Source organism: Dermacentor variabilis, unplaced genomic scaffold (assembly GCF_050947875.1).
Source record: "Dermacentor variabilis isolate Ectoservices unplaced genomic scaffold, ASM5094787v1 scaffold_15, whole genome shotgun sequence".
NCBI lineage: Eukaryota > Metazoa > Arthropoda > Arachnida > Ixodida > Ixodidae > Dermacentor > Dermacentor variabilis.
Window position 1 is genome coordinate 792,625 of NW_027460313.1, and position 27,718 is coordinate 820,342.

The 27,718-nt window shown below is 47.0% G+C and overlaps 1 protein-coding gene across 4 annotated transcripts in view; it reads right to left on the bottom strand.

Annotated features, from left to right (window-relative positions):
* LOC142568011 (DNA (cytosine-5)-methyltransferase 3C-like) overlaps positions 1 to 27,718 on the bottom strand; it is a 394,257-nt gene that overhangs the window by 357,713 nt on the left and 8,826 nt on the right. For all 4 annotated transcript variants that reach the window (XM_075678102.1, XM_075678101.1, XM_075678103.1 and 1 more), the window contains exon 2: positions 8,562 to 8,705. In XM_075678102.1, coding sequence (XP_075534217.1) covers positions 8,562 to 8,705 — 144 coding nt within the window. The remainder of the gene's footprint in view (positions 1 to 8,561; positions 8,706 to 27,718) is intronic.

Consider the following 27,718-nt stretch of genomic DNA (forward strand, 5'->3'; position numbering starts at 1 on the left):
AGTCAAACCAATACCAATGCCTTTAAACAGAGAAAGAGAAACCCGCGAGCGGTGTCTGCTCTTCCATGAACTACCGATACTCCCCGCAAGCGCTGCCGTTCTGAGGGTGCCGCCGCAAATGGGAACAGCGGCGCTTTTATCAACTATCGACACCCCCCCCATGAGTGTTGCATGCACTGTAAGACTCTCAAAAATGTTGAAAAACCCTTCCGAAAAGCGAACAAACACGCGGGATAGCGAAAAGATACGGGTAGGGCCATAGAGCAAACATAAATTTGTAACTACGTTGTAGCTCTCGTTGGTATGGCTTTTTTTGGCAGGGCCATGTTTTGGTTTCGATTGTAAGTCGACCCCCCGACTTCAGACTTTCAAATTTTAAAAAAGGGGTCGACTTACAATCGTGTAAATACGGTACTTTGTTTCCAGGGGGGGATGATGTAGTATAGTGTCGCCCCCTGTCAGATCTCTGTGTTATCGTACATGTATGTTTTATAGCTGTTTAGCTAGATGGCGCACCTCCCTTCTGTCATGTGACGAGCTGGTCGGGGCCCCCCGCTTGCCTGCCGCTGCCGACACAAGACATATCCAGACAGATGCCGAACTGGTGGTAAGAGATTTTCTAAGAAAAAGCCAGGGAAAAAGAATGTGAAGATGCTGACGGTTGTGTCACGGAAAGCTTTGACCCTCAGTCCAAACGGCGTGTCGGCAGCTCAGCTCGACCCTGTCACCGTACAGATGACCATCGACAGCATCTTGGTGTATGTGGAGCTAGACATGGGAGCTGCTGTTTCCGTCATGTCAACAATGCAGTTCCTTCGGCTGTACTGGAGCCTACTACAGTTAAACTTTGTGCCTACACAGGAGCACTAGTATGACCCCAGGGAGTCTCTTCAGTCAATGCGCAGCACGGTGACCATTTTGTAAGTCTTCTGTTCTACATCGTAGACCACCTCTACTGGGCCATCCAGCTGGAATGGGTGAAAATCTGGAATCTGAACAACATTACAAGGTCAGGCACTACTACTCATATCAGCGTTAAAAAGAGGCTTGACGCATTGCTGGTGAAGAATCAACCCCTTTTCAAGGATGAATTAGGGACGATAGGCACGATAATGAAAGAGCATGCCGAACTTTGTCTTAAACCTGATACGAAGCAGATTCTTAGAAGCCTAGAATGTTCTATTCACATTGGAAAAAGCTTTCGACGCTGAACTGACTAAAATGGAACAACTGGGAATTATATCGCTGGTTACGTCAGAATACGCTACACCGGCAGTACCCGTAATCAAACAAGATGGTAGCATACGGATTTGCGGTGATTACAAGACGACCGTTAACCCGTGCCTTGATGTGGACCGCTACCCTTTACTGAAAGTAGACGACCTGTTCATAGCCTTGCCAGGAGGTTGGCATGTCTCGAAGATTGATCTCAACTGGGCCTCTCAACAAGCGGTCATGTCGGAGTCGTCAAAACAATACCTCATGTTGAATACGCAGAAAGGGTTGCTTGCTATTGACTCGCATTTAGAATTTCGTCCGCACCTGGGATTTTCCAAAGAATAATTGACATCATGCTGAAGGGCTTACACAGGGTTTGCTGCTACCTAGACGACATTCTGGTGACTGGTAAAAATAACGGAAAGCATTTTATCAATTTGGAAGCCGTGTTAAAACAACTTCTTAAAAGAGGCGTCCGCATCAAGAATGAGAAGTGTTCGTTTTTCCAACATGAACTTCGCTACCTGGGACAAAGAATCGGCACACAAGGCATCTTGGCAATGACGGAAAAGGTTGAGGCACTCCTCAATGCTCCACCCCCTAAAAACAGGCAGCAGCTGCAGTCGTTCATCGGAGTCGTCAATGTCTACGGGCAAGTTCCCTCCTAACCTAACAACGGTAGTGCAACCATTTTTCGGGTTGCTACGTAAAAACACTCCCTGGTGCTGGGACAAATGTTGCCATGAAGCATTTATCAAGATAAAGAGCTTGCTAGCCTCTCCTCCGACTTTGGCAAATCGTTGTAGCTATCATGCGACGCATCGCACTATGGTTTAGGCGCGGTCCTTCTTCATGTTTTAGATGATGACAGCACAAAGCCAACAGCTCTCGCATTGAATAGAAATACAGAAATACAAGAAATACAGCCAACTCGAGAAAGAAGCCCTTGCAATAATATTTGGTGTTAAGAAGTTTCATTTTTACATTTACGGTCATTCATTCTCATTAGTCACTGACCATAAACCGCTTCAAACAACCTTACGCCCGACAACCGGCATTCAGACTATCGCCGCAGCGAGTTTGCACTGGCGGGCTGACACATTGTCAGCCTACCGGTATTCACTTATCTTCAGAAGGTCAAGCGAGAACGCTGAAGAAGATTTCTGTTCGCACCTCCCGCTATCTATCAATAGTGAAAGACGAAACACAAGAAAGAGAGGAAACTTTTTATTCTTTGTGGTTGCAACCAATGCCAGTTTCAAGCCAGGACATTGCCCGAACAACAGCTCGGGACCCCTTGCCTTAAAAGTTATATATTTCGTAAGCGTAGGGTGGCCGTCATCTGTGACTGAAAAAGATTTGAAGCCTTTTTTTGACAGACACAACGAGCTCTCAGTTCACCAAGGCTGCATCATGTTTGGGATGCGAGTGATCACGCCGGCAAAGTTGCGCAACTTCCTGCTGGACGAACTCCACGAAGGGCACCTAGGCATCGTGCGCAGCAAGCAACTGGCGCGCAGCTACGTGTGGTGGCCGTCCATGGAGACGGACCTCGAGCATGGTGTCAAGGCTTGCGTAGGTTGTCAAGAACAATGTTGCGAGCCGTGCAAAGCACCCCTGCATCCTTCGTCTTGGCCAACAACACCGTGGCAGCATGTACATATAGATATTGCTGGCCCCTTTTTGCACGCCATGTTTCTTGTAGTCGTGGACACGCACTCCAAGTGGCCAGAAGTGTTTGTTACGTACTCGACTGCGGCGGATCCTACAGTTGACAGATTCAGAGAGCTGTTCGTGCAGTTTGGTTTCCCAGAAATCATTGTCACTGATAACGGCTCGCAATTCACTTACGAGGAGTTCCAAGTTTTTTGTGAAGGAATTGGGCTGTTTTCACGTGCTTACAGCACCGTATCATTCCAGCTCAAATGGGCTGGCAGAGCACTTTATTCCGACACTTAAAAACACTCTTCGTAAATCTAATGGAGCAGACACGTTACATCTGAGGCTTCAAAAGCTTTTGCTTAACTATCACAACGCACCTCATGCGACAACCCATGAGTCACCAGTAAACTTATTCCTAGGACGACGGCTGCAAAATCGACTCGATGTTGTCAAGCCAGTGGTGGGAGGAAGGGTTGCCTATAATGAATTCAAGCAAGCCATGGCTCGCCCGTGTCATGATCGTGATATCACAGGCAGTGATCGAGTGATGGCTCGCAATTATTGAGGAAGACTAAATTGGGTTCCTGGTGTTGTTGTAGGGCAGTCTGGCCCTTTGTCTTTTACTGCTCGGGCTACCACACCTAGAGGCAGTTTCACCTGGGGTCATAACAAGGACCAGCTGCTCACGGGGACCACGGATCCAGACCGCGAGGCACCTGAATAAGGAGGGATACAAGTTCCTGGTGTTTCAACCAAGCTTCGACCCAGTGACCTCCTCCACTCCTACCACCAGTGGTCCTGCCGCTTCACAAGAGATCCAGACGGCGGGTGCAAGATGCTACCCGGCTAGAGACCGTCGACCACCAGACAGATATCAAGCTGGAGTTTAGCTTGTTAAATTAGCCAACATAAAAGGGGAGGGATGTGGTGTACGGCCTAGTGCAGCAGTTTGTCATCAGGTCAATAATGCGCAGGCGCACGGAAGGTACAAAAGGCGTGCACCGCAATGTGCCCACAGGCTTATCTCGACCAGCCACGCACCAACGAACATGTGGTAATAAACGTTGCTCGCCCCCTGGAAACTTCCCTGCTCTTTTGCATGAACCACGCAACACAACATGATTTTGCAAAGCACTTTGAAGACATATGGTGGCTGTGCCCCTCTTTATCAATTTCAAATGTGCGCTATCGAAAGGCAAAACACTTTTCTTTGATCTTGGGTTGTATCTCCAGCATACGTGGTCATCTGACAAAAATAAAATTTTAAGATCTAGAAACTGAATACAGTTGTCGTTAGGCATTTCTAAAGTAAACTTGAGCCCCTCGAAATTTTTAGACAATCTACTACAGCATCGTCAATACACAGAATTGATGAATGATTGAGGACTATTAGATAATTGTCAGCATACCTAAATACACAAATGATTCATTTCCCAGTTGGTTCCACATTAACACGGTTGTCAAAGGGCACTAAAAAAAAGAAATATCCCGTGATATTGGTGCTACTGACAAACCAATACAGATTTCTGTGCATTGAATGTAATAACAGCCATTGTGACTAATGGCCGTCGAATCCAAGTAAAATTTTAGTAAGCTTAAAAATTGTCGCAGTTCGTGCATACTAAGTTCTGGAACTTCACCTATTTCATCAATTTTTTTCACCAACAGCACATAGAATGCCTTCATGCATCACAGAATAATATGTCTTCAACGTCTAATGAGAAAGCTGTGGCTACAGATCCCAGACCATCTTGCAGCTCTAAGATAATGTCATCACAGCACCTCACCACAAAGGGATCTTTGACGGGTAGTCGCTTCAGGTGCCCTTGCCGGATCCATCCTACCTGGAGCTGCCATGATGCCTTCTTCAGACGATCACGCGCAAAAGATATTCAGGCTTATGGGTCTTGCGTATAAAGAAGGCTTCCAGGTAATTCTTTTCAAAAGATTTTGCCCGCTTTTTTACAGAGTCCAACTGCATGTCTTTCAACAGTTTTAGTGCTGCTCGTTTTTGTTTCTCCGGGTTAAAGTAGGTCACCTTGAAGTTCTTGTTTATAGCTTCATTAGCGCTCTCTTCCATCAGGTTTTCTGGTAGCACCACAAATCATCATTCTTTATTTACTTGGAGAATGGCCAATTTTTTGTCCTTACAGCAAGTCACTATTCTCTGGAGCGGAGGTCAGGACGCCGCTCCACAATCAGCTTTTTTTTTTTTTTTCAGGATGCAGTCCACAGCTTCACTAATGACTCGATCACGTTCACTTTCTTCTCCTCTAACCCCTACGTTTCTTGCTACAGTCAAGAGTTGCTGCCCACTGAGGTGCAGCGCGAAACTGTATTTTGGGCCTTTCTCGAGGATCTCGCTTACGGTGCCAGGAATACAAGCGTCTCTCAAGATGGTGACCATGTTTGCTTTGGAACTTCTTGCCAGCTGTTCAGGTAACGTGAGCCTTGTACGTTGCCAAATGAATTCCGTAGTCTATCCTGCTAACTTTTTGTAGTATCTTAGCTTTCTCGTGTCTTTCTTCGGGTTTTTACCTTCATGAACTAACACCTTCAGCCAGTCATTGTAGATTCGCATTTAGCGCCACTTCTCCAATTTAAAAGCTTGCACATTCTTCTGACGTGACCTCAGGATGGCTCGACAAGCCCAACGATGAACTGAGCTTCCGGATGCATGCATTTTTTTATTAAGGAAGTGCCCAACTTAAGATTGTGACAGAACACCTGTACATATTGCCACGATCCGCCCGGGTTCGTGAATGAGGGAGGGCTCGAGGCATCCTCCGTTAGACAGATGCTCCACAGCGTGGTGGTGATGAACAATGACTGACCGCCGAACAGCTGTGCCTGTCGGTGTTTATGGGGTGCGGTGACCAATGTTGCCTACCAAGCCCGACAGACCATCGAGCCTGGCGGCTCAATGAAGATTATGCCATAGGGGACGTCACCTGCTTGTTACACCCCCTTAGCCCCAGTGTTTGTCAACAAAAAAACGTCCAAGTTCAAAGTATGAGGCTTCGCCTCCATCCCAGCCAAGTCGCCGGTGCCTACTATTCAGGTGAGTAATGGTCCGGCGGCCTCCGCGGTCGGGTACTCCGCCTGGGCACCGGTGTTGGAAAGGCCGGGAGTGGCTATGCCGGGTGCTGCCTGAGCCACCCTCACTCAGTCCCGAGGGTCTGCAGTGGTCGGCCTTGTGAGTGGTGCCGGACTTGACACCGGGCCAACAGGCGCTGCACCACTGGCAATGCTTGCCGCCTCCAAGGTGGGCAGTGCTCCGCTGGAAGCGACTGGTGTTGCCGCTAGTCCTCCTGCAGGCTGGAACTCTGAAGTGGCAGTCGAGGGTGCTAGCCAGGTCCCGAGGTGAGGCCTAACATGGTCGGTGTGCGTGTGCCACGTGGCCCCATCTGGCAAGCGGACGAGCAGCAATAAGGCACTGGCAGGAGACACCCCCTGTCCGGCAGACCAGGGTGGGCCAGGATGGAAGTTCCCAGCGAAAACTGGAGCTCCCAACTCCGGCAAAGGCCCGGGATGGCACCCTCGGTGAGCAGCCAGCTTCTGCTTCAGCTGCTTCAGGAACTCTGTGGATCAGAGGTCCGGGTACAAGGCGTCCAAGGGTGTCTTGACCATACGACCCAGCAGGAGCTCACAGGGGGCATGGCCAGTGACATTGTGGGGTGTTGTCCGGTACTGGAACAGTATCCAGGCAATCTGAGTCCAAAGATCCCCAGTCTGGCTCTTCTTGAGCTCGTCCTTGATGGTTTGCACCACCCGCTCGGCTGCACCGTTTGAAACGGGGTGGTACAGGGGGAACGTCATCCGGCAGATTCCGTTCTTTGTCAGCCAGGCCAGCTACTCTATGCTGACTAAAGCAGGACCATTGACACGATGACGTCCGGCAAACCCTGGGCGGCGAAGACCTGTCGTAGCGCTGCAATGGTCGCACCTGCTGATGGAGCGGTGACAGGTAGAACATCCACCCACTTCTAAAAGGTGCCCACCACCACCAGGAAGTAATGGCCCTTGAAGGGCCCCCCCAAGACCCACATCCAAGACCAGAGCGTCTGGGGGAACAGCCAGGGGGTGGTTTCCACATGACGTGAGGCCCGCTGATGCTCCTGGCAGATTTGGCAGCTCTGCACCATTGTCCTGGACCATTGTCGCGATGTCCTGGTCCAGGCCGGGCCACCAAACATGGGACCAGGCCACCATCTTGGTCTTTTCCACGCCAGGATGACCTGCGTGCAGCTACTGCAGGACCCTGGACCGGAGACTGTGTGCCGTCGTCACTCTGTCTTTCGTGCTGTTCCATTCCTTTCTAAACACACTGCACAAAATTTGACACTGAACTTGCAATCCTTTTTCGTTCGTGGAGGGGGGGGGGGGGGGCTAACCTATATATAGCTACTGCAGAGTCCTCCCCCACAGTTGCAGTGTAGACCCACATGCACATTTCAGCTCAGAGGTGGTGTTAGTGCTGGGTGCATCAGTTGTAAAGCAACAAATCCAATCTAATTTCCTTCACTGTACCAACAAATTTGTTGTAGAGGCATTCACAATGCATCTTTTGTTTTTAATTCTTGTTTGGTGTTCCTCCATTAATGTTATATCATGAAGCTTAATCAATAACTGTTGTACCCTGCTAAATTCATGTCTAGTTGTTCTAGTAGTACTGTTGTGTTAATTAATTCACATTTTATTTTTGTGTTCCTTCAACAAGATTCCACGGCTTTGTAGCCCCTTTTGTGGGTAGTGGGAGCTGGTAAGCTGCTTGAGTGTAGTTTTTACTCCCACCATCCTTCATGTACAAAACATGAAAATAAAGGTTTAAATCAATTTACTTCATTACGAGGAATGCTGGAATGCTATGCTGGAATACTAAGCCTGCAAAGTGTGGGACAATATGCGAGGCAGAAAAGTTTGAAAAAGGACAAAACATAGGTGTTCAATTTGTCCTTGGGAATTTTAAATGTACGTCTAGACTTAGTGCATCAAGTGCAAATACAGCATTAGGTTGCCCTGCACTTCCAAGATCAAAGGAAAACATGGAGACATTTTTTCCCCGAATATGTTTCACTCAAAAACAGGTACAGACTGACGTGGGTATTCAAGTCTACATCACTAATCTCTGCATTAAAATCATGCCAATAAAGTGAAGGAAGTTCATTGCAGGCAGATTTTAAAATGTCACTTTTTCCACAGACTAAACAGCATGTAGTTCACTACCCCATGATGTTGCTGGGGAGTGTCCAATGATCTATTCGCTTCACCATTGCAAATGAGTTGTAAATATATGTACTATTTGATATTGTCAAATAAACTGGCACTCACCTAAGGTTCAAAAGGAAATAAAACATAATATGACATTTCGAGACCGCTACAGGTCCCTTGTTCACAATGAAAATGAGCGCAAGAGGGGGAGACTATTTATGTGTTAGGTGGCGCAGAGTGCGCATGTATATCTCAGGGAGATTACCCCGTGTTGGTTAGTGCCAATTTATATGACAATGTCTCACCCTTGCCTGACGAGTTTTCATCTAACTTTGGACTACTATTTGATATTGTGTACGAATTGGTTTATTTTATTGACAGCCTCATCTTGTCCACCTTCACTGCAATGCCATCATTGCAAGTATGTGATAAATAAACAGATGCTGGATATGTTCAAGTGCTGTACGTACCTGGGAGACCCGGTACTCGGCCAGCCAGCACACCCAGAGTTGGCCCGGTGCAGCCGGCTGTCGACCACACAGATCAGCATCCACCACCACAGCTGGCCAGTGCCGGGAACGGGAGCCCAGCTGTGCCCAGACCAGGTTACCCACCTACAAGTGCCCCAAGCCTCATTTGATCTCGGCAAGAAATATTTGCATGGCTCCAAACTGAAAGAGGTACTCAATACAACATGCAAAGATTCATGTGCCGCACAGCCGTGGCTGTGATGCTACTTAACCACACCTCTTATCAGCACTGGACATTGCTGTTGCCTTTGCAGCAACTGGTCAGACAAGCTTTCAGGCACAAAGGCGGGCTGGAAAGTGCTTAATCCATTCTGTGATATCAGACAAGGCTGGTGGTAGGAAACCGTCATTCTACAGCACAGTTGGAAAGTACCCTGTGTAGAAATTTACAAGAACGGAAGCGAGGGCTAATACGCACCATTTATTCAGCTGCTAAATAAGTATAACACAAAGAACACATGCACAAGTGGGGGTATCACATTTGCATGAAGGAAAGCTACCTTGCTACCATTACAAGTCGGCAGACGAATCAATGACACGATCACACCCACTTTTAAATATCAGCACAATGAAGAAGAGAGCTTAAGCATCGCTCCTGCCACTTGTCTGCTGAGGAGGAAAAGGACTGACACCTCGGCGCTGAAGCCTGCACTTGCTTTTGGCTGGGACGGCTCGGCTGCTCTACACTCGACCCGACGTGACTGTGCTTATGGCTTCCTGCTAACTCTCAATAAACCCCATAGCATTTCGTAGAGGTGCTGGGGTCCCTAGCCTGGAACTCCAGAGCTGCACTCTCCCCGTCGCTACTGCCACCACCATGCCAGATGACGCCGGTGAACAACCCACTTTGCCAAATGGTCCAGTCACCTGCAGTGCCATTCGTCAACGTGACCCAGCTGGGTTCAGCGGCAGCGCCAACACTGATGTCGACGACTGGCTTTTGTCGTGCAAACGGGTGAGCAACCACACCAAATGGGACAATCCGATCAAGCTCACCAATGGTATTTTTTATCTAGCGGATACCACGAGGCAACCTTTGCAACATGGACTGAATTTAAGGCTACCTTTGTGCAGGTATTTGGCCAGCCTGCCGTGAGAAAGCTTCGCATCGAATGCCTTCACCAACAAGCGCAACAATCGGGCGAGAATTTCACGAGCTATATATTCAGGACATATATATCTATATCTGCAAACATGCAAGCCAAATGATGGCTGAGGAAGATAAGATTAAGCAAATCCTCAATGGGATTAAAGATAATGCTTTTCAGATGCTCCTGGCTAAGACTCCTACCACCGTTGCAACCGTAGTCAGCTGCTGCCAAATCTTTGACAAATTACGCAGGCAACGAGCTCTTGCCCACCAAACTGTTCCTCAAGTAGCATCCCTTTTGAGCTTGGCGAGTGCTCCCGAACACAGTGATGGTGGATCTCTGATGCCTCTCATCAAAGCCTTCATTCGTGAAGAGGTAGCCCACCAGCTGTCCCTGCTCGAGGTCTCTCAACCAGGAGCCTGTCCAACCTTCATCCTCCGCCATGCAGCAAACCATCCACGACCATAATAATAATAATAATAATATTTGGAGTTTTACGTGCCAAAACCACTTTCTGATTATGAGGCACGCCGTAGTGGAGGACTCCGGAAATTTTGACCCCCTGGGGTTCTTTAACATGCACCTAAATCTAAGCACACGGGTGTTTTCGCATTTCGCCCCCATCGATATGTGGCCGCCGTGGCCGGGATTCGATCCCGCGACCTCGTGCTCAGCAGCCCAACACCATAGCCACTGAGCAACCACGGCGGGTTCATCCACGAACAGGTTGCAGAGGTTCTCCCACCAGTACACCAGCAACCTCAGATTACTGCACCACTGACTTACATGGAAGTCGCGTCAGGTCCCAGACCAATGACACTCCCCTACTCAATGCCACAGTTTCCCTACACAATGCCACAGCTGCCCTATGAGACACCACCACGACCAGCCCTACTCCTTGTGCCTCAAATGCCCCCTCAGTACTTCTGGCCGCAAGATACAACCGGTCAATATGCTTCGCCTGCGGTCGCATGGGACACATGGCATGCTTTTGTCACTGCAGCCTACCGCGTCTTGACGTCATCACTGAACCGCACATGGCTGCAGCCCACCACAAGGCCGATCCGAACCCGGCGCCAAACTTTTGCAATGTTTGTTAGAACTTCAGCACCCGTCGTTCACCATCATTGCGCCGCCGCTCAATATTGCCATTGCGTCATCGCCCTCCTTCCAATGAAGGAAACCAAGTGCTGCAGTTCTGGAGGCAAGAGCTGCAAGCTTGTTGAAATGTCCAAGGCCTCTGCTATCGCCGCAAAACATTATAGAGTTATAGAGTCGAGTTTGTTGTGCTGCCTTCCTGCTCTTATGGTGTAACCTTAGGGTGGCACCGTATGTGATCACCATAAGACTGCATTCGCGACACTTGATGGGTTATATGAATTTACTGTCATGCCATTTGGTCTGTGCAATGTGCCTGCCACTTCTGAGCACATGATGGACAATATCGTTCGTGGCCTGAAGTATAATGTCTGTTTATGCTACCTGGATATTTCTGCCAATTTTTCTGCTATCTCATCCTTCTCCACCAGTTTCTGGCATGCCTCAAAACTGCTGGCCTTCAGCTGAACATCAAGAAGTGTCGTTTTGCTGCCCGTAAATTGACTCTCTTGGGCCATGTTGCATCCTGAGACTGTGTCCTCCCTGACCCCACAAAACTCCATGCGACTTCCCCTAACTGACGTCGCTGAAGACCCTTCGAAGTTTCATTAGGCTCTGTTCCTACTTCCGCCGCTTTATGTGCAATTTTACCACCTATAACGTGGCTTCTAAGAGCTGACACTGATGTCTCCAGTTGGTCCACTGAATGTGATGTAGCCTTCCAACTCGCATAGGCGACAACATATTCTGCATAGCTGGGTTTGCGTTGCACGAGTACTGCACCAAGGCCGACACCACTGTCATCTGTATGTACTTATATAGGAGCGGGGGGATCGTAGTCACAGAGTATCGGAGGAGATGTTAACAGCTAGCAAACTATGATCCCCCCACTCCTACAGAAGTACATACAGATGCGAGCCTTGGTGCAGTACTCGCGCAACACAAACCCAGCTATGCAGAATATGTTGTCACCTACTCGAGTCACACACTCATAAAGGCCAAGACCAAATATTCCATCACTGAAAAAAAAATTCAACGATTACGATACTCCCTAGTGCGAAATTTGAGGGCAGCTCTATACATGTTTTCATTTCGTGATACAGTGGCTGGCGTGGACAATAGGTCTCATGCAGCACCTTGCAAATGGAGAGAACTGCATTGTTCTTGGATCGTCAATGTCAATCTTCAAGATGCTCACAATTCCAGCAGATGCAGATAGCACAGAGCCCTTCAGAAACCTCATCATTAGTTTCCTGAAAAGACATTCAAGGTCCTTTGCTAAAAAGAACATCAGCAGCTTGTCAACTTGGTATTCAGTCAAAAATTGCTGGAATATTGCAATTTCAAAAGCAAAGTGAAACTTTGATAGTATCCGGCACTTGTTGGAATGTCAAATACTTAAGCAAAGTGACTTGCTTCATTCTGGCTGACTGTACATACCTGTCCATGTCGGGCCACAGAAGAATGGCCCGTTCAATGACAGTTACATGCTCAACACAACGGTGGGAGACAAAGCTAGAGGGCATGTTACCTGGCCAGTAACAGAGGCAAAGTCATCTTTCTGTGCTGGTGAATCATGGAAGAGGGAACTGAGGCTTGGAAGGAGTGTATCAAGGCACCACTTACTGGCAGCAACACCTGCCCTGTGGGCATTTTGCACTGTATGAAGACCACAGGTCCCCAACTCTAGGCATTGAACTTGATAGTTATTTTGCAGGTGGCTTTGCAAGTTCTTCAAAAATTTCAGATTTAGATTGGGCCCACCCACAGACAGGTGAATCATTTTTGCAAGTGGCAAACATTCAAGGGTCCCCAAAAGATTTTCCTGGATATCTTCTGCAGTGCTGTGCCCCAAGAAAACAGATGTATAGTACCTGGTACTTACATGCTCTGAAATGGCATCCCAGTATCGCATGTGAATATCCATCTGCTTTCTTTGCAGGTAATCATTCAAGCACTCAACAAAGAGTATTGCATAACAGCTGCACTGTTCTATTTTACGCTGCAAACAAGAGGGAAAATACAGCCACAGTCCTTTACATATGACATATGTGCACTTCTTTTTGCCACAGAAGGCTTTCATTACTTCACTATCAGGAAACATCTTTTGAAACAGTTTCCTTGTATGAGACAATGAATTGTACGAATAGTGGGAAGATGCCACATTCAAATTTCACAGTACCTTGGCGTATGTCACAAGTTGATTCCCTGTACAGGCATGGCGCAAGTCCAATGACGTTGACGGCATGACACTTTTCTCTTGCTCGCTAATAATGCCCGTCGCGTAATTTCTAAGCAAGCTGCTTTGTGCTGCACTTTTCACATTTGCTAACTGCTTCGCACTTTTCATGTAACTTCTGAGTGCCAACTCACCCTTAGCGGACACGTCAAAGGCTTTGCTGCATGGCCTACACTTGGCACGATGAGAGTCCGCAGGGTCCGGAGCAACCCACTGCTTATAGCTGTCATGGTCCAGCAAGGACCGCTTAAAATTGCACTTTTCCGGCATAGCAGACAACTCGAGGCTTCTTCACAACCAGTGAAACGTGCTGACCACCGCACAGTCGGGCATGGCAAGAGTTAGCGAGCGGACTGCAGCAGCTAACAAAGCCACAAGCGATAAGAACGCACATGGGATTGGATTGGCTTGAATTTAAACATCAGCCGTTGAACACGGCCAGATGCTCAGTAAAATTCGCTCAGCCTAGCTGAGTGTACAAATTCAAGGACTTTCCAGGCCCTTTAAAAATTCAAGGGTTTTCAAGGCCTTGAAAATGACATTTCAGAAATCAAGGGTTGCCAAGGTTTTCAAGCCCCGCTACGAACCCTGGTTTGGAAGACTGCTGTACTGCGCTTCATTGCACACCTCAAGTAACAAGCCGCCTCTAGCCATTTTGCTCACTTTATAGCCTAGTCCAATCGCTTCGGTGAGGAACTCCTACAAGGAATGGTGATATTGTGCAAACAGATTTTTTAGGTTTCTCACTATACATTAATCACATTATACTTTGGGGAGATTGCTTTGGACAAAGAACTTGGAAGGGGGGGGGGATTGGGGGGTCGAAACCCCTCCCCAAAACTTTCTGATGAAACTCCCCCCCCTCTCCCCCTTTTCACACCGAACAAAGTTTCAGGAGGTGGACTCCAAAAGAGCGCCATGGTTGAAAGGGAAAGCTTGAATGTGAAAGCAAGGTGAGGGCTAGTGGCAGCCCGAAAGGGAGGGGGGTTGTCATGGGGGCGATCCCCTCTCCCATGCACAGTACACTGTGGCCCCACTCCTGGCGTGCCTCTACCTCTTTCTTGATCGTGTTAACCATAACTGCTGAGGGGAAACCAGCACTAAAAATTCCACATAGAGATAAAGATGGGACGAGCGCATGCATAAAACTTCGGGGCATTGTAGCTCCCCACCAGGCCTTTGTGTCGTCAAAGAGCTTCTCATCTCTGGTATTTGACTGAATCATCAAGCACAATGCACGGAAAACAAGCACTCTGAAAATAATGCGACTTGCTTGTCTAGGATACACGTAATAAGTACCCCTCCCCCCATTTTTTCTTTTTCTTTCCCTTGTCTCTGAATTTCATTATGTTAATAAACTTGAGAAGAGCTTGTTGTTAGCAAGTTTGTATACTCTGTTAAGAATGAAAAAAATATGCAGATCCCACGCACTGAGGGAATTGATGTAAACGAAGCTTTGTGTGCTGTTTGCTTTGATTGACGATAATTAGCTGTCAAGTTGACGGCAAATGTTTAATTTCTTCAGCGTTTAGTGTAACATGAGAGTCGCGAGTTGATGTTAAATGTTACCTTGCGTACACCACTGCTGTTTACATAATACACAGAACACACAGGGGGAGGTGTTTGCTTGAGACGGTGTTGTGCACCGTACTTCGTAACCTCTGAGAGGGTTCAGCATAATCATTGCCTCACATGGCACATTGCATCGTGGTATAAATATTCAATTTTAATTTAATTATGCAGCTTTACGTGCTGAAACCACAATCTGATTATGAGCCACACCGTAGTAGCGGACTCCAGATTAATTTTGACACAGTGGTGTTCTTTAACGTGTTCCTCAATCTAAGTGCAAAAGAATCTTTTATTTCGCCCCCGTCAAAATGCGGCTGTCGCGGTCAGGATCAAACCCAAGACCTCGAGCAATGCCATAGCCACAAAGCTACCATGGCAGGCACAGAAGTATTGACTTGACATGTGACCGCTTCCGTAGTGCCACCTATACCCTACGGTGCGTTTTAATACGGCTTTGCATCTGCACACCCTGCACAATCTGTCCAGTTAACAAATCTGCATGGTGTTTATTTTTCAGAAATAGCAGAAATGTACCCTACCATACCATACCGTGAACTTAAATTTATCCCATTTGCCTGCAACCGCTGTTGTGTCTATAGTAGCAGCATTTCCTTGCCTTCTCAGGTGACCCCCTCCCTTTTTTTGGGGGGAACTGTGAAGGAAGAGTGGTAAGGCTGTTATTCACTCATTTCGAGACTGCATCCGTTCTACCCATTCTAGGCCTTCTCTCCCCCTTCCTCTCTTCCATTCTATCTAGCTTCCCTCTAGACTTGCACGGTAAGCACGGCAATTTCTGCTATGCTTTTGCTGGGGGTCACAGATAATAACAGCTGTCAAGAGGCTAATGTGGCGTTGTCCAGGGAGCTTCAGAGGGCACTGTGCACATTCAACGCAGTGCAAGGTTCAAGCGAGTTTCTCACGTCACCATTCCTTTCTGTCGCACTCCTGTCATGTATACACACGCTCTGAACCACCCCCCTACACGGCGTGCGAGACAGCCACAGCAGCAGCAGTGGGAAAGTTGTAAGAAGAGGCTAAGAAAGCTTTGTGCTAAAACAGGGCAAGAAAAACGATAAGACAGACCTACACAACGCTGATTTGCATACGGCAAAATGTATCAAGGATGGGAGTGTTGGGCTAGGGAAGCTAAGAAACTCTCCACAACAAACATATGTGGGAGGTGTTACGATTGGCGTGTAACACCCTGGGAAAAAAGAATGCTCAAAGGCCATGCCTAATCAAAACAAAGGATGGATTCCTAATTTGCTATGGTTGTCTTGAGTGGTTGCTGGTCTGGCAGGCGCCCCGCAGTGATTACAGGCCCCTTTGTGTGTGCGACTCTAGGGGAGAACCCTTTTCACAAACTGTGCGAATCTAGGGGAGCATTCTTTCCGCAAACTGTCCGACTGTAGGGGAGACCCTTTCCGCGAACCAAACAGACTCCGCAGGTTGCCACCAGAAGAGGCAAGCATGTGCAACATCGCCTAGAAGAAAGGATCAGCCACCCATCCCCGACCAGACTCAGTGCATGTCACGTGACGTTGACGTGAGCAAGATCCCACCTACGATTTTAGTGGGCCTATTTAAGCGGCCCCGCAATGTACTTTTTCATTCATTCATTCTCTTCTTCTATATCCTTCACCAACCATTGAATAAACAGTGCAAGTTTCGCACTAGAAATTGTCTCGTCCCTGCCTGGTCACCATAGTCTACCGAACGCCTGCAGCCTGCCGACAATGCCAGGCTGCCCAATAGTAATGCCAGTCGAGGTTCGAGAAACTGGCTTCGCAACAGAGGGCAGGTAGGTGAAAAGCCTTGAAGTCCAAGCAGAAACAGAAATATAGGAATGTTATTGGACGCCGTGTCGTTCAACAACCTGGTGAATGTCGAAGAGTGTGACAGTGATCAACAGAAAAGAATTTTAAGAAGGGGAGGGGGTGATGCATAGGAGGAGAGAGGAGGGGGGGCATGCGTAAAAGGTGTCAAGAACGAAGCTGGCAGATAATCATGGACATAGAGAGAGTGTCTCGTCGCTGCCCGATCGCTCAACACCTGATGGTCGTGGCCAGTCACTTAGCTGAGGCTGACCTACCCAGTCGTAACATGTGCTTCTTGCTGGGGAGAGCCCGTCCTAACTAAACGTCTCAGCAATTTTCAAAATAGATGGGTGTTAGGAGCCACAATGCTTTCAAATCTCCCGGACCTACCAGCTGGCCCTTATGTTACTGCGAACTACCGATGCCGTAATTTTCACAAAGGCTTCTAAACAGGAAGCAGCCCTGCTTCGGACTGTCTGCCTCATCAATTCCCGAGTGTAATCAAATGACAATATGCGTAGCATGATGACTACAATACCATGATGGCAAGTTGCTTCCAAACATTGCTTTAAACAAGTCGGACAGTAGATTAGCGAAAGTGAGTGAAACTTGCATCGAAGATACTATACAAGTTCTAGGGCAAAGCTTCGTTCCTGTATTTTTAAATCTAGAATAATATAGCATGCCCACAACTCCAAAAGCGTGATTGAGTGATAGGTGACTTGCAAACGTGTGGGCTGCAATCAAGAAGACACACGATAGTGCGCTGTCTTGTTTTACAGCGAAGCTTTATATATGGCTAGCCGATTTGTCCGTCCATCCGTCCGTCCGTCCGTCCATCTGTCCATCCATCCGTCTGCCGCCTGTACGCCGAAAACTTCTCCGGCACAACCACATGCACATGCGCAAAAAAAACAGAGATAGAAAGAGAGGCACGCGATTAGTATTGGATTAGCTGCGCGAACAGCGACGTCATTGCTCTCTGTCGCAGCCGAGCATACGCAGCAGTTTCTCTATGGCTCCGAAATGGGTAGGCCATGCATCATACATACTCCTTTGAAGCAGGCAGCTTTCAATCAGTAACGCCATGAGCAGAACCAGGAACAAGCTCGTCTACGCCGTGCCGATGCTGCAGCCTGGGCACAAGAGCAGGCTCGTGCAGCCAAGCGTAAGCAGCAACTTGCGCATGCCTTTAAGTGCATTGCTAACAAACAATGCATCAATCAACAGCTAAGTCAGAACGAGACACTTTTGTAAAAAGGATAGGAAACCTGATATTCATTTCGAAAGCAGCTTGTTGATGAGCACATCAAATTGTAATAAAAATATGCTGGAAACCGTGCATGATGCTAGCTCTGCTCATGACTGACATCAAGTACATCACCCCTATATGAAACGATAAACAGACATGCAGGAAATTTATTGTGACCCCAAACTGTGTGTTCTGCTTTTGCAAGAATAAATGTTAACACCTTGAAAATTTTATTCACTCGTTCCGATTATCCCTTTATGCACAATGGATGTATATGCAATAGACATATTCATCCTTCTACATGCATCCTATATAGACATACGGTACATCAGGGCTGGGGTAATGTAAAACTATTCTGATATTTTATTATTTGAAATTGGCCATTATCCCGCTGAGATAGGTCAAAATGGTCTGGGCCATGCCTATATGGGTGGTGCTCGAGCCATTCTGCATTAAAATAATCCACCAGATCCAACATGCCCAGTTGGAATCTATATCCAGTGAAGCTTTCCATAAATGCGTAAGGCGTGCTGAAAGGCGCGTTTGTGGTTATTTAATGTGAGTGCAAAATGAAACCAAATGTTTTATTCATGTTGGCAAAGAATGCAATGCACCTTTGAATGCAACCAGCATTATAGGGGTTGAAAGAGGCACGCTGGCTTTCTCTGCCATTTGTTTAGGGTACCTGACCTTCCCTTGGAGGCACAGATGTGACCGCCCACGTGGCTGCAGGGCGCCTCAGCATGAGGCCATCTCCTCCGGTGCCCTTTCTCCCATCTCATTGCGGCTCTCCGCGTCGCGGCCCCCTTGCCATCTCCACCAGCAGCCGGCTTCCCCCCCTCTACCTTCCACTGCTACAGGTGACATAGTGTGAGCCATCACTCCTAGATGGTGCCGCCATCCCGCCGCCATCCTGCAGTGCAACATACAGCTTCCATATTTACCCCAGGTGATGGGAACTCAGCCTGTTAAATTCAACCTGGCTCGCATGGTAGCCAGGTCGAAGGCTCGTGGTAGAAGGCTCGTGGTAGCCTCCATGGTCCAGCACCATATGATGCAGCAACGTCCCCAATAATCCGCCCTGCATGCCAAGGGGGGCATGCACCGTGGAGTTCTTGAGGGGGTGGTGAAAGCGTACATCAAGATTCAGAACACACACGGGGATGCCACGAGGCCATCACTCACACATGAACAGCGCTGCCATCCACAATAAGTGTAGTGTACACTTGGGCTGCACACCAAAGGGTGATGTTCCATGGTGGCAGACAGTGCGTTTGCACTACAGGAAACGCAAGTCGCATGTGGGAAATATGGCAGTCATAGGTTTTCTCAACATTAACAGTGGCAGGAGGCTAGCCAAATGGGAAGAACTATACAGGGTGCTCAACGTGGAAGGAATGTGCCTATACGGTGTAGCCGAGACACACTGGCATGAGCTGGAGCGACCTCCAATACACCCAGAATGGAGCTGGGCAAGCTGTAACTGAGAAGATGTGGCTCAAAGGGACGGCAGCATGTGGTGCAACAATACTCAGTGGAGACAGCTATCCTGTAAATGTATGAACCACATGTGGCTGAGTGGGTACATTCACAATAGACCAGTTATTGTGTGTGTAGTGTACCTGGGAATGTCCCCAGACTAGCGAGATGGGAACCTGGAGGCAGTGCAGTGCATCAAGCATGACATTGAGTGTTGGAACCCAGGGAAGCAAATTTTTCTCCTCAGGGACTTCAAGAGATGGACAGATGCACGGACTTAAACAGAGAACTTCTACAAGCAATAACAGAAGACCATCCATTGTGAATTGCGAATATGCGATCAGAGTGCGCGAGCATGTTCACTTGGTCCGTTCACGGCAGTCGTACGTGTATCATCTATTCGTTGCTCTCCAAAGGCCTGAATGCTAGACTATGCAACTTCAGTGTTGATGAGGTGGGGACATTCAGCATTGGCAGCGACCACAACTGCCTAAGGCTCGGTTTCGCTGCGCCATGGTGCTAAAGAGTGCAAGCGAAAGGGGTACCGTGCCAAGAAGGTCCTCCCAGTCATGGCGTATAAAGCAGTGTTGGAAGAATTTGAATCCAGTCACCAATGAGAAGCAGCAGTCATGTGTGCACAATACGTTTCATAACTAAAAGGCATCATGCGGAGGCAGACGTTTGTTTTTCTGGACATACCAGAAAAATCTGGTGGGATAGTAAAATTCGGGCAGCATTGCAGGCTCGACAGGCCGTCAATCATCATCGCCGCTGTTAAGGTGGGTTGGGATGAATAAGTTTGCCGAAAACACCACATGCAGGCCATCACTCAACACAATATAGCTGAGGCTAACCATAAAAGGTTCCTCAATAAAGATGGGTGGAAGACAGGAGTGGCATCCCCGGACAGCCAACCGACAGAACATACAAGCCGTGACAAAGACACAGGGAAGACAACACGCACTGATGGATCACCTATGACAGCTATACGGAACATCACAAACAGCAAGTGAGGATAGTGGTGTCTCTAAACATATGGAAGTAGGAGAGACTACACCGCATTATCAGGACTAGCAAATATCCTAAATGGCTGTTGAGCAGGCAATTGGTCGCATTAAAGGGACACTAAGTCAAGCTAAAGTGATAGAACAATGCCCAAGGACAACTAAGGCATCAATATTATCACCGAAAACATTTTAATAACTGAGAAATTGAGGTAATGCAGGACATGATTTGCGACTCACCAGGAACAGTCAAGTACTAGCCCAATGACGAAGGCACTCCTCATTTTATTTCTGTTGCTAGTACTCAACCTCTCGTAATAAAAACATAATTGTACTGCATTATAAAACAGAAGAAAATGCTACTTATATTCGATGTTTCGAAAAAAAGAACTGATTGTATTCCTTGACACAGGCAGTGGAAAGGTTTCGTTTTCACTCGACTGATCCGTGCCTTCATGCTTCAATAGTTACGTTATCGCGTAATGCTGCACTGGTTTTGCTTGCTCGCGAAACTCCCACGAAATGCAAGTAGGACGGATTTACACGTCTATGTTATGTCGCGGAATGCCCGAATGGTCCATGCCACTTAAGCAAAAGCAGCTGCAGTGGCGAATGCAACTCTCTGTCAAGGCTCAGTTTCTCCATGGCTGTGCATTTGCATTTTGAACGAAAAACCGTAGCGCCGCCTGTCGGGCACCATTTAACTAACAGACGGCTGTAAAGGCAGGAGGTAGTGTACTGTCGTATGTACGGTGGCTAGATGGGTAATTGTGCCGTCCACAGGACGTGAAGCATAGTTCTGCGCTTCTCTGCTTCATGACGACAAATATGGCACCACAGTCTGAGGCCTGTCACAAGCAGCACAGTTTGTGTGCTCCTGCAGCCGTATTACATTGGAACTGCGGCACATTTACCACCATATTTAAACTGGAAACTGAAAACTGCATTCACAATGACATCATAGACAGTTACAAATTTCTGAATGCAGCAGAGCTCTGTCACTTGCAAAGGTAAAGTACTTGCCTTTTCCGTCACCTGTTTGTTTCCCCGTTTGACATGCATAAATATACAAGCTTATGCTGTTTAGTTCGGTAAACACGTTAAGCTTGAGTCTACGAGAAGAAGCACAAATTCTACATGGAGAAAATAGCCCTTCATTAGTTCTTCTAAAGTGAGGAAAGCGAAAGATTGCTTTGCAGAACAGGTAGATAGTATGTAGGGGCTGTATGCAAACGGTAATTTGTGCAGGCTGTATTCTTACACCACAGAATGCACAAGATAAATTATTTAGCTTGAAGGGAGGTAAAATACAATGGCATAAATATTGATATTCATACAACTTAAATCATTTGGTTCAATTTCTTTGCCCGTACTGGGGCTATTATAAATGAGGCATGCTTGCAATATAATTTAACAATGTTGTTTGACAGACAATACAAATAAACTGTTTTTGATGAAAAAACAAATTCTGGCATTTGATCATTTATGATGGGAGAAGTAGCTTGTAGCATCAAAAATAATAGTTTGGACTCGTGATGATTGTACATACGTATATTTGAAAGCAGTAATTATGTTGGTAATTTTTCGGTCACACATGCAAACCAGCAACACCAAGCTTTTACTGCAACTACAGCTTTAACTGAAACACTGCACTGCATCACAGGGCTCACAATACATGTAGCGCAGTGTAAAGTGCTTTTCTATTCTGGAGTATGCTCAGGAGCCAAGTTCTTGGTCGTCACAAGGAAGTGCAGGTGAGCAATATATTAGCTTGATGATGCAGTTCGTAATTTCGATTTTATGCTGCTCATAACCGATGACTACCAAACGCTCAAGCCGACGAAAGGGGAAAAAAATGCCAGCAGCAGGGCATCTGCCAGTCATTTAGTTGTAAACCATGACCACTGCACTTCAACCTGAATTTTTCGCAACCAGAATCATTGCGATACCCGGTGCAAAACACTCTTTCTTTAATAGCGACCTGCCATGCATGCTATGCAAGAACCCAAAGAAATTTTTACACATCATCAATCACGCACTAACACCCTCAATCACTTTCGCTAACGCATCGGGTGAACCAGTCTTCGATACAGACTGTGGTAACATCTTCAATACCACATTTTCAACAGTTTTCACACAAGAGCGCGACCCACGTTTATGGATACTACCTACTAATACCACGTCACCGACGGATGCGATAACCTTTTCTTCAAGCGGCATCTCATCCTTAATTGAGAAAATGAAACTTTCCTTGTCAGCTGGCATCGACGAATCAGCTCAAAACTACTAGAATATACTAAGTGTAATACTGCAGTGTATTTGAACTTGCTATTTTCACAGTCACTTTCTACAGGTCTCATTCCTAAAGACTGGCAAACTGGGAAGGTCATTCCGCTTTACAAATCAGGTGATAAAAATTCTCCTAACTACCGTACCATATCTCTAACTAGCATCCCTTGCAAAATCATGGAACAAGTCCTATACTCTCACATTATGGACTTCTGAGACACAATTTCTTCCATCCATCCCAGCACAGGTTCCACAAGGGGTATTCATGTGAACACAACTAGCCATGTTTCTGGACACTAACCTTCAGGTTGATGCTACTTTTTCTGGATTATGCTAAGGCATTTGATGAAGTTCCACATCAACGGTTAATACAACTCTCACGGTTAAACCTACATTCTAAAGTACTAAAGTGGATCAAAGCGTTCTGAACAAATCACTCTCAATCAGTCATCATAAATAACCAGTCCTCCAATCCTCTTCCTGTAACATCTGGCATCCCACAAGGCTCCGTTCTCGCCCCTCTTTTCCGAGCAATAGAAACAGCGCTAAACGGCAGGACGAGTGAAGGGACACAGACAACAGTCTGTGTCTGTGTCCCTTCACTTGTCCTGTCGTTTAGCGCTGTTTTTATTGCTCGTAATCATGAACCAACCAGCCCAAATGCGTACCCCTCTTTTGTTTCTTATATATATGAACAACCTCCCGCTGCATGTATCTTGCCAAATTCGAATGTTTGCTGACGACTGCATTATATACCGCCGAGTAACTGACACTACGGATCAAGATGCCCTCCAACAGGATCTTAACCACATCCAGCAATGGTGTGAAGATTGGCTCATGATCCTTAAACCTAGTAAATGCAAGCTCCTTTCCATTACCCGCTGACACAAGATGCATGCCTTTAAATAAAAAATCTCTAACGAGTCCGTTGAATCCATATCGTCTTTCAAATACTTGGGCATCACATTATTTAATGATCTAACATGGAATGCACTTGTCACTAACATAATATCAGCTAACAAAACACTGCGATTTCTTAAACATCATCTTCGCCTCGCCCCACATCACATGAAATTGCTTGTTGACAATAACTTGTTCGACCTAAACTAGGATCTGCATCCGCCATATGGAACCCACATCATGTTAACCTCATAAATGATCTAGAAGCAGTCCAAAATCGTGCTACAAGGTTCATTCATTCTTCTTATTCGTATGACATCAGTGTTTCAGTTCTGACAAATAAATCTGCCTTATCACCTCTCTCAGTTCACCGTCCCATAGCCACCCTATTGCTGTACCACAAGTTCTATTACTCATCACTCAATCGTGCACCTTACATCATGCCAGCACATTTCTCACCGCACCTACTACAACCTTCAAGTTTTTCGTCCACTTGACTGAACTGTTGGAACATCAAAATGTGAACCTGGCAACGTTTAATGCTAGAACGTTATCTAGTGAGGCGAGTGTAGCAATGCTATTGGAGGAAATAGAGGGCAGTAAATGGGATATAATAGGGCTCAGTGAAGTTAGGAGGCCAAAAGAAGCATATACAGTCCCAAAAAGCGGGCAAGTCAGTTTGAGATTAGGGACTTGACCTATCTGTTATTGTGTGGCCCAGTTTAGGCGACTACAGCAAAGCGTAGGACGAGCCCACACCTGCTGTATCGGCCAATAACCGGAAATGAGGCACGCATATGGGTTCCGCGAAGAGGGGACGCGGGCAGCACTCACGCGTGAAGAGAAAGCGGATTAGTGGATGCCCCGTAGAAAAGGCACTAGAACGGCACCCCCGCTCGGAACAAAAGGGCACAAGGGCCGAGCTGAAGGGGAGCGTTCGGGGAGACGAGCGTGAAGATGAAAGAAGGGGGGTGCTTGAGGTCCCCGCCACCGCTAATGCCCACGCGCTCCCCAAATGTCCCGTCACGGAATTTGGGCAACGCGACGCTGCCCAGCCGCTTTGATGTTTGGCATCCACGTGCCCCTGCTAAGGATTCCCGTGAAAATGGCGGTAGCTTTATCACTTAGCCGGCACACAGCTGCACGGGAGACAGATTTCTCAGTACTGGCAGGGTAGCCCGCTGTCCGGCGGATATGGAGTTAATAATCCGCGATTTCACGGAACATTCTCGGCAGCTTGTATGGCGGCCGGTTGCAGGTGAAAAGAGGGAAGACATCAGAGGCCGATGCTCGCAGCCCAATGTAGGGGAGAGGGAGGTGGCACGTGTTTTTGAGAAATCCTATCCCCTGGCGTGTTCTAAAGAGTGCCACTGTTTCCACCAATGCCGTGTGCGGCACGAAAGTGGTTGTGCTATTGGTTACAATGATGTGAACTCGCATGTGTGATTGGCTGGTTTGTGAATCCTTTGTACAACTGAGGGCTCAAAAAGTCATGTTTGGTTGTGTGAGAAAGAGCGGAGCTTCGGGCTTGGACCCGGACAGACGCTTCGGCGTTTGAATAAAACGTCACTTCGTCGGACAACGGCTCTTCCTTCGCGCTGCCACCGTGCACTCAAATCATTGAGGGGCGCCGACTTCGGACCTTCATCACCTTCCCTCCTTGACTAGCGTTGAAGCTACGAGAGGACAAGGGAAAGAAAATTAACTGGGCACGTCCTGTGCTACCGGGGGTTAGCGGAGAGACGAGAACTAGGAGTCGGATTCCTGATTAATAAGAATATAGCTGGTAACATACAGGAATTCTATAGCATTAATGAGAGGGTGGCAGGTCTTGTTGTGAAACTTAATAAGAGATACAAAATGAAGGTTGTACAGGTCTACGCCCCTACATCCAGTAATGATGACCAGGAGGTCGAAAGCTTCTATGAATACGTGGAATCGGCGATGGGTAGAGTGAAAACAAAATACACTATACTGATGAGCGACTTCAATGCCAAGGTAGGCAAGAAGCAGGCTGGAGACAAGGCAGTAGGGGAATATGGCACAGGCACTAGGAATAGCAGGGGAGAGTTATTAATAGAGTTTGCGGAGCAGAATAATATACAGATAATGAATACCTTCTTCCGCAAGCGGGATAGCCGAAAGTGGACGTGGAGGAGCCCGAACGGCGAGACTAGAAATGAAATAGACTTCATATTCTGCACTAACCCTGGCATCATACAAGATGTGGATGTGCTCAGCAAGGTGCGCTGCAGTGACCATAGGATGGTAAGAACTCGAATTAGCCTAGACCTGAGGAGAGAACGGAAGAAACTGGTACATAAGAAGCCGATAAATGAGTTAGCGGTAAGAGGGAAAATAGAGGAATTCCAGATCAAGCTACAGAACAGGTATTCGGCTTTAACTCAGGTAGAGGACCTTAGTGTTGAAGCAATGAACGACAATCTTGTGGGCATCATTAAGGAGTGTGCAATAGAAGTCGGTGGTAACTCCGTTAGACAGGATACCTGTAAGCTATCGCAGGAGACGAAAGATCTGATCAAGAAACGCCAATGTATGAAAACCTCTAACCCTACAGCTAGAATAGAACTGGCACAACTTTCTAAGTTAATCAACAAGCGTAAGACAGCTGACGTAAGGAAGTACAATATGGATAGAATTGAACATGCTCTCAGGAACAGAGGAAGCCTAAAAGCAGTGGAGAAGAAACTAGGAATAGGCAAGAATCAGATGTATGCGTTAAGAGACAAAACCGGCAATATCATTACTAATATGGATAGGATCGTTCAAGTGGCTGAGGAGTTCTATAGAGATTTATACAGTACCAGTAGCACCCACGACGATAATGTGAGAGAGAATAGCCTAGAGGAATTTGAAATCCCACAAGTAACGCCGGAAAAAGTAAAGAACGCCTTGGGAGCTATGCAAAGGGGGAAGGCAGCTGGGGAGGATCGGGTAACAGCAGATTTGTTGAAAGATGGTGGGAACATTGTTCTAGAAAGACTGGCCACCCTATATACAGTATGCCTCATAACCTCAAGCGTGCCGGAATCTTGGATGAACGCTAACATAATCTTAATCCATAAGAAAAGGGACGCCATAGACTTGAAAAATTATAGACCGATCAGCTTACTGTCCGTTGCCTACAAAGTATTTACTAAGGTAATCACAAATAGAATCAGGAAAACCTTAGACTTCTGTCAACAAAAGGACCAGGCAGGATTCCGTAAAGGCTACTCAACAATAGACCATATTCACACTATCAATCAGGTGATAGAGAAATGTGCGGAATATAACCAACCCTTTTATATAGCTTTCATTGATTACGAAAAAGCGTTTCATTCAGTCGAAACCTCAGCAGTCATGGAGGCATTGCGGAATCAGGGTATAGGCGAGCCGTATGTAAAAATACTGAACGATATCTATAGCGGCTCCACAGTCACCGTAGTCCTCCATAAAGAAAGCAACAAAATCGCAATAAAGAAAGGCGTCAGGCAGGGAGATACAATCTCTCCAATGCTATTCACAGCGTGTTTACAGGAGGTATTCAGAGACCTGGATTGGGAAGAATTCGGGATAAGAATTACTGGAGAATACCTTAGTAACTTGCGATTCGCTGATGATATTGCCTTGCTTAGCAACTCAGGGGACCAACTGCAATGCATGCTCACTGACCTAGAGAGGCAAAGCCGAAGGGTGGGTCTAAAAATTAATTTGCAGAAAACTAAAGTAATGTTTAACAGTCACGGAAGAGAACTGCAGTTAACGATAGGTAGTGAGGCACTGGAAGTGGTAAGGGAATACATCTACTTAGGACAGGTAGTGACTGCGGATCCGGATCATGAGACTGAAATAATCAGAAGAATAAGAATGGGCTGGGGTGTGTTTGGCAGGCATTCTCAGATCATGAACAGCAGGTTGCCATTATCCCTCAAGAGAAAAGTGTATAATAGCTGTGTCTTACCAGTACTCACTTACGGAGCAGAAATCTGGAGGTTTACGAAAAGGGTTCTACTTAAATTGAGGACGACGCAACGAGCTATGGAAAGAAGAATGATAGGTGTAACGTTAAGGGATAAGAAAGAGCAGATTGGGTGAGGGAACAAACGGGAGTTTCTGATATCTTAGTTGAAATCAAGAAAAAGAAATGGGCATGGGCTGGACATGTAATGAGGAGGGAAGATAACCGATGGTCATTAAGGGTTACGGACTGGATTCCAAGGGAAGGGAAGCGTAGCAGAGGGCGGCAGAAAGTTAGGTGGGCGGATGAGATTAAGAAGTTTGCAGGGACAACATGTCCACAATTAGTACATGAACGGGGTATTTGGAGAAGTATGGGAGAGGCCTTCGCCCTGC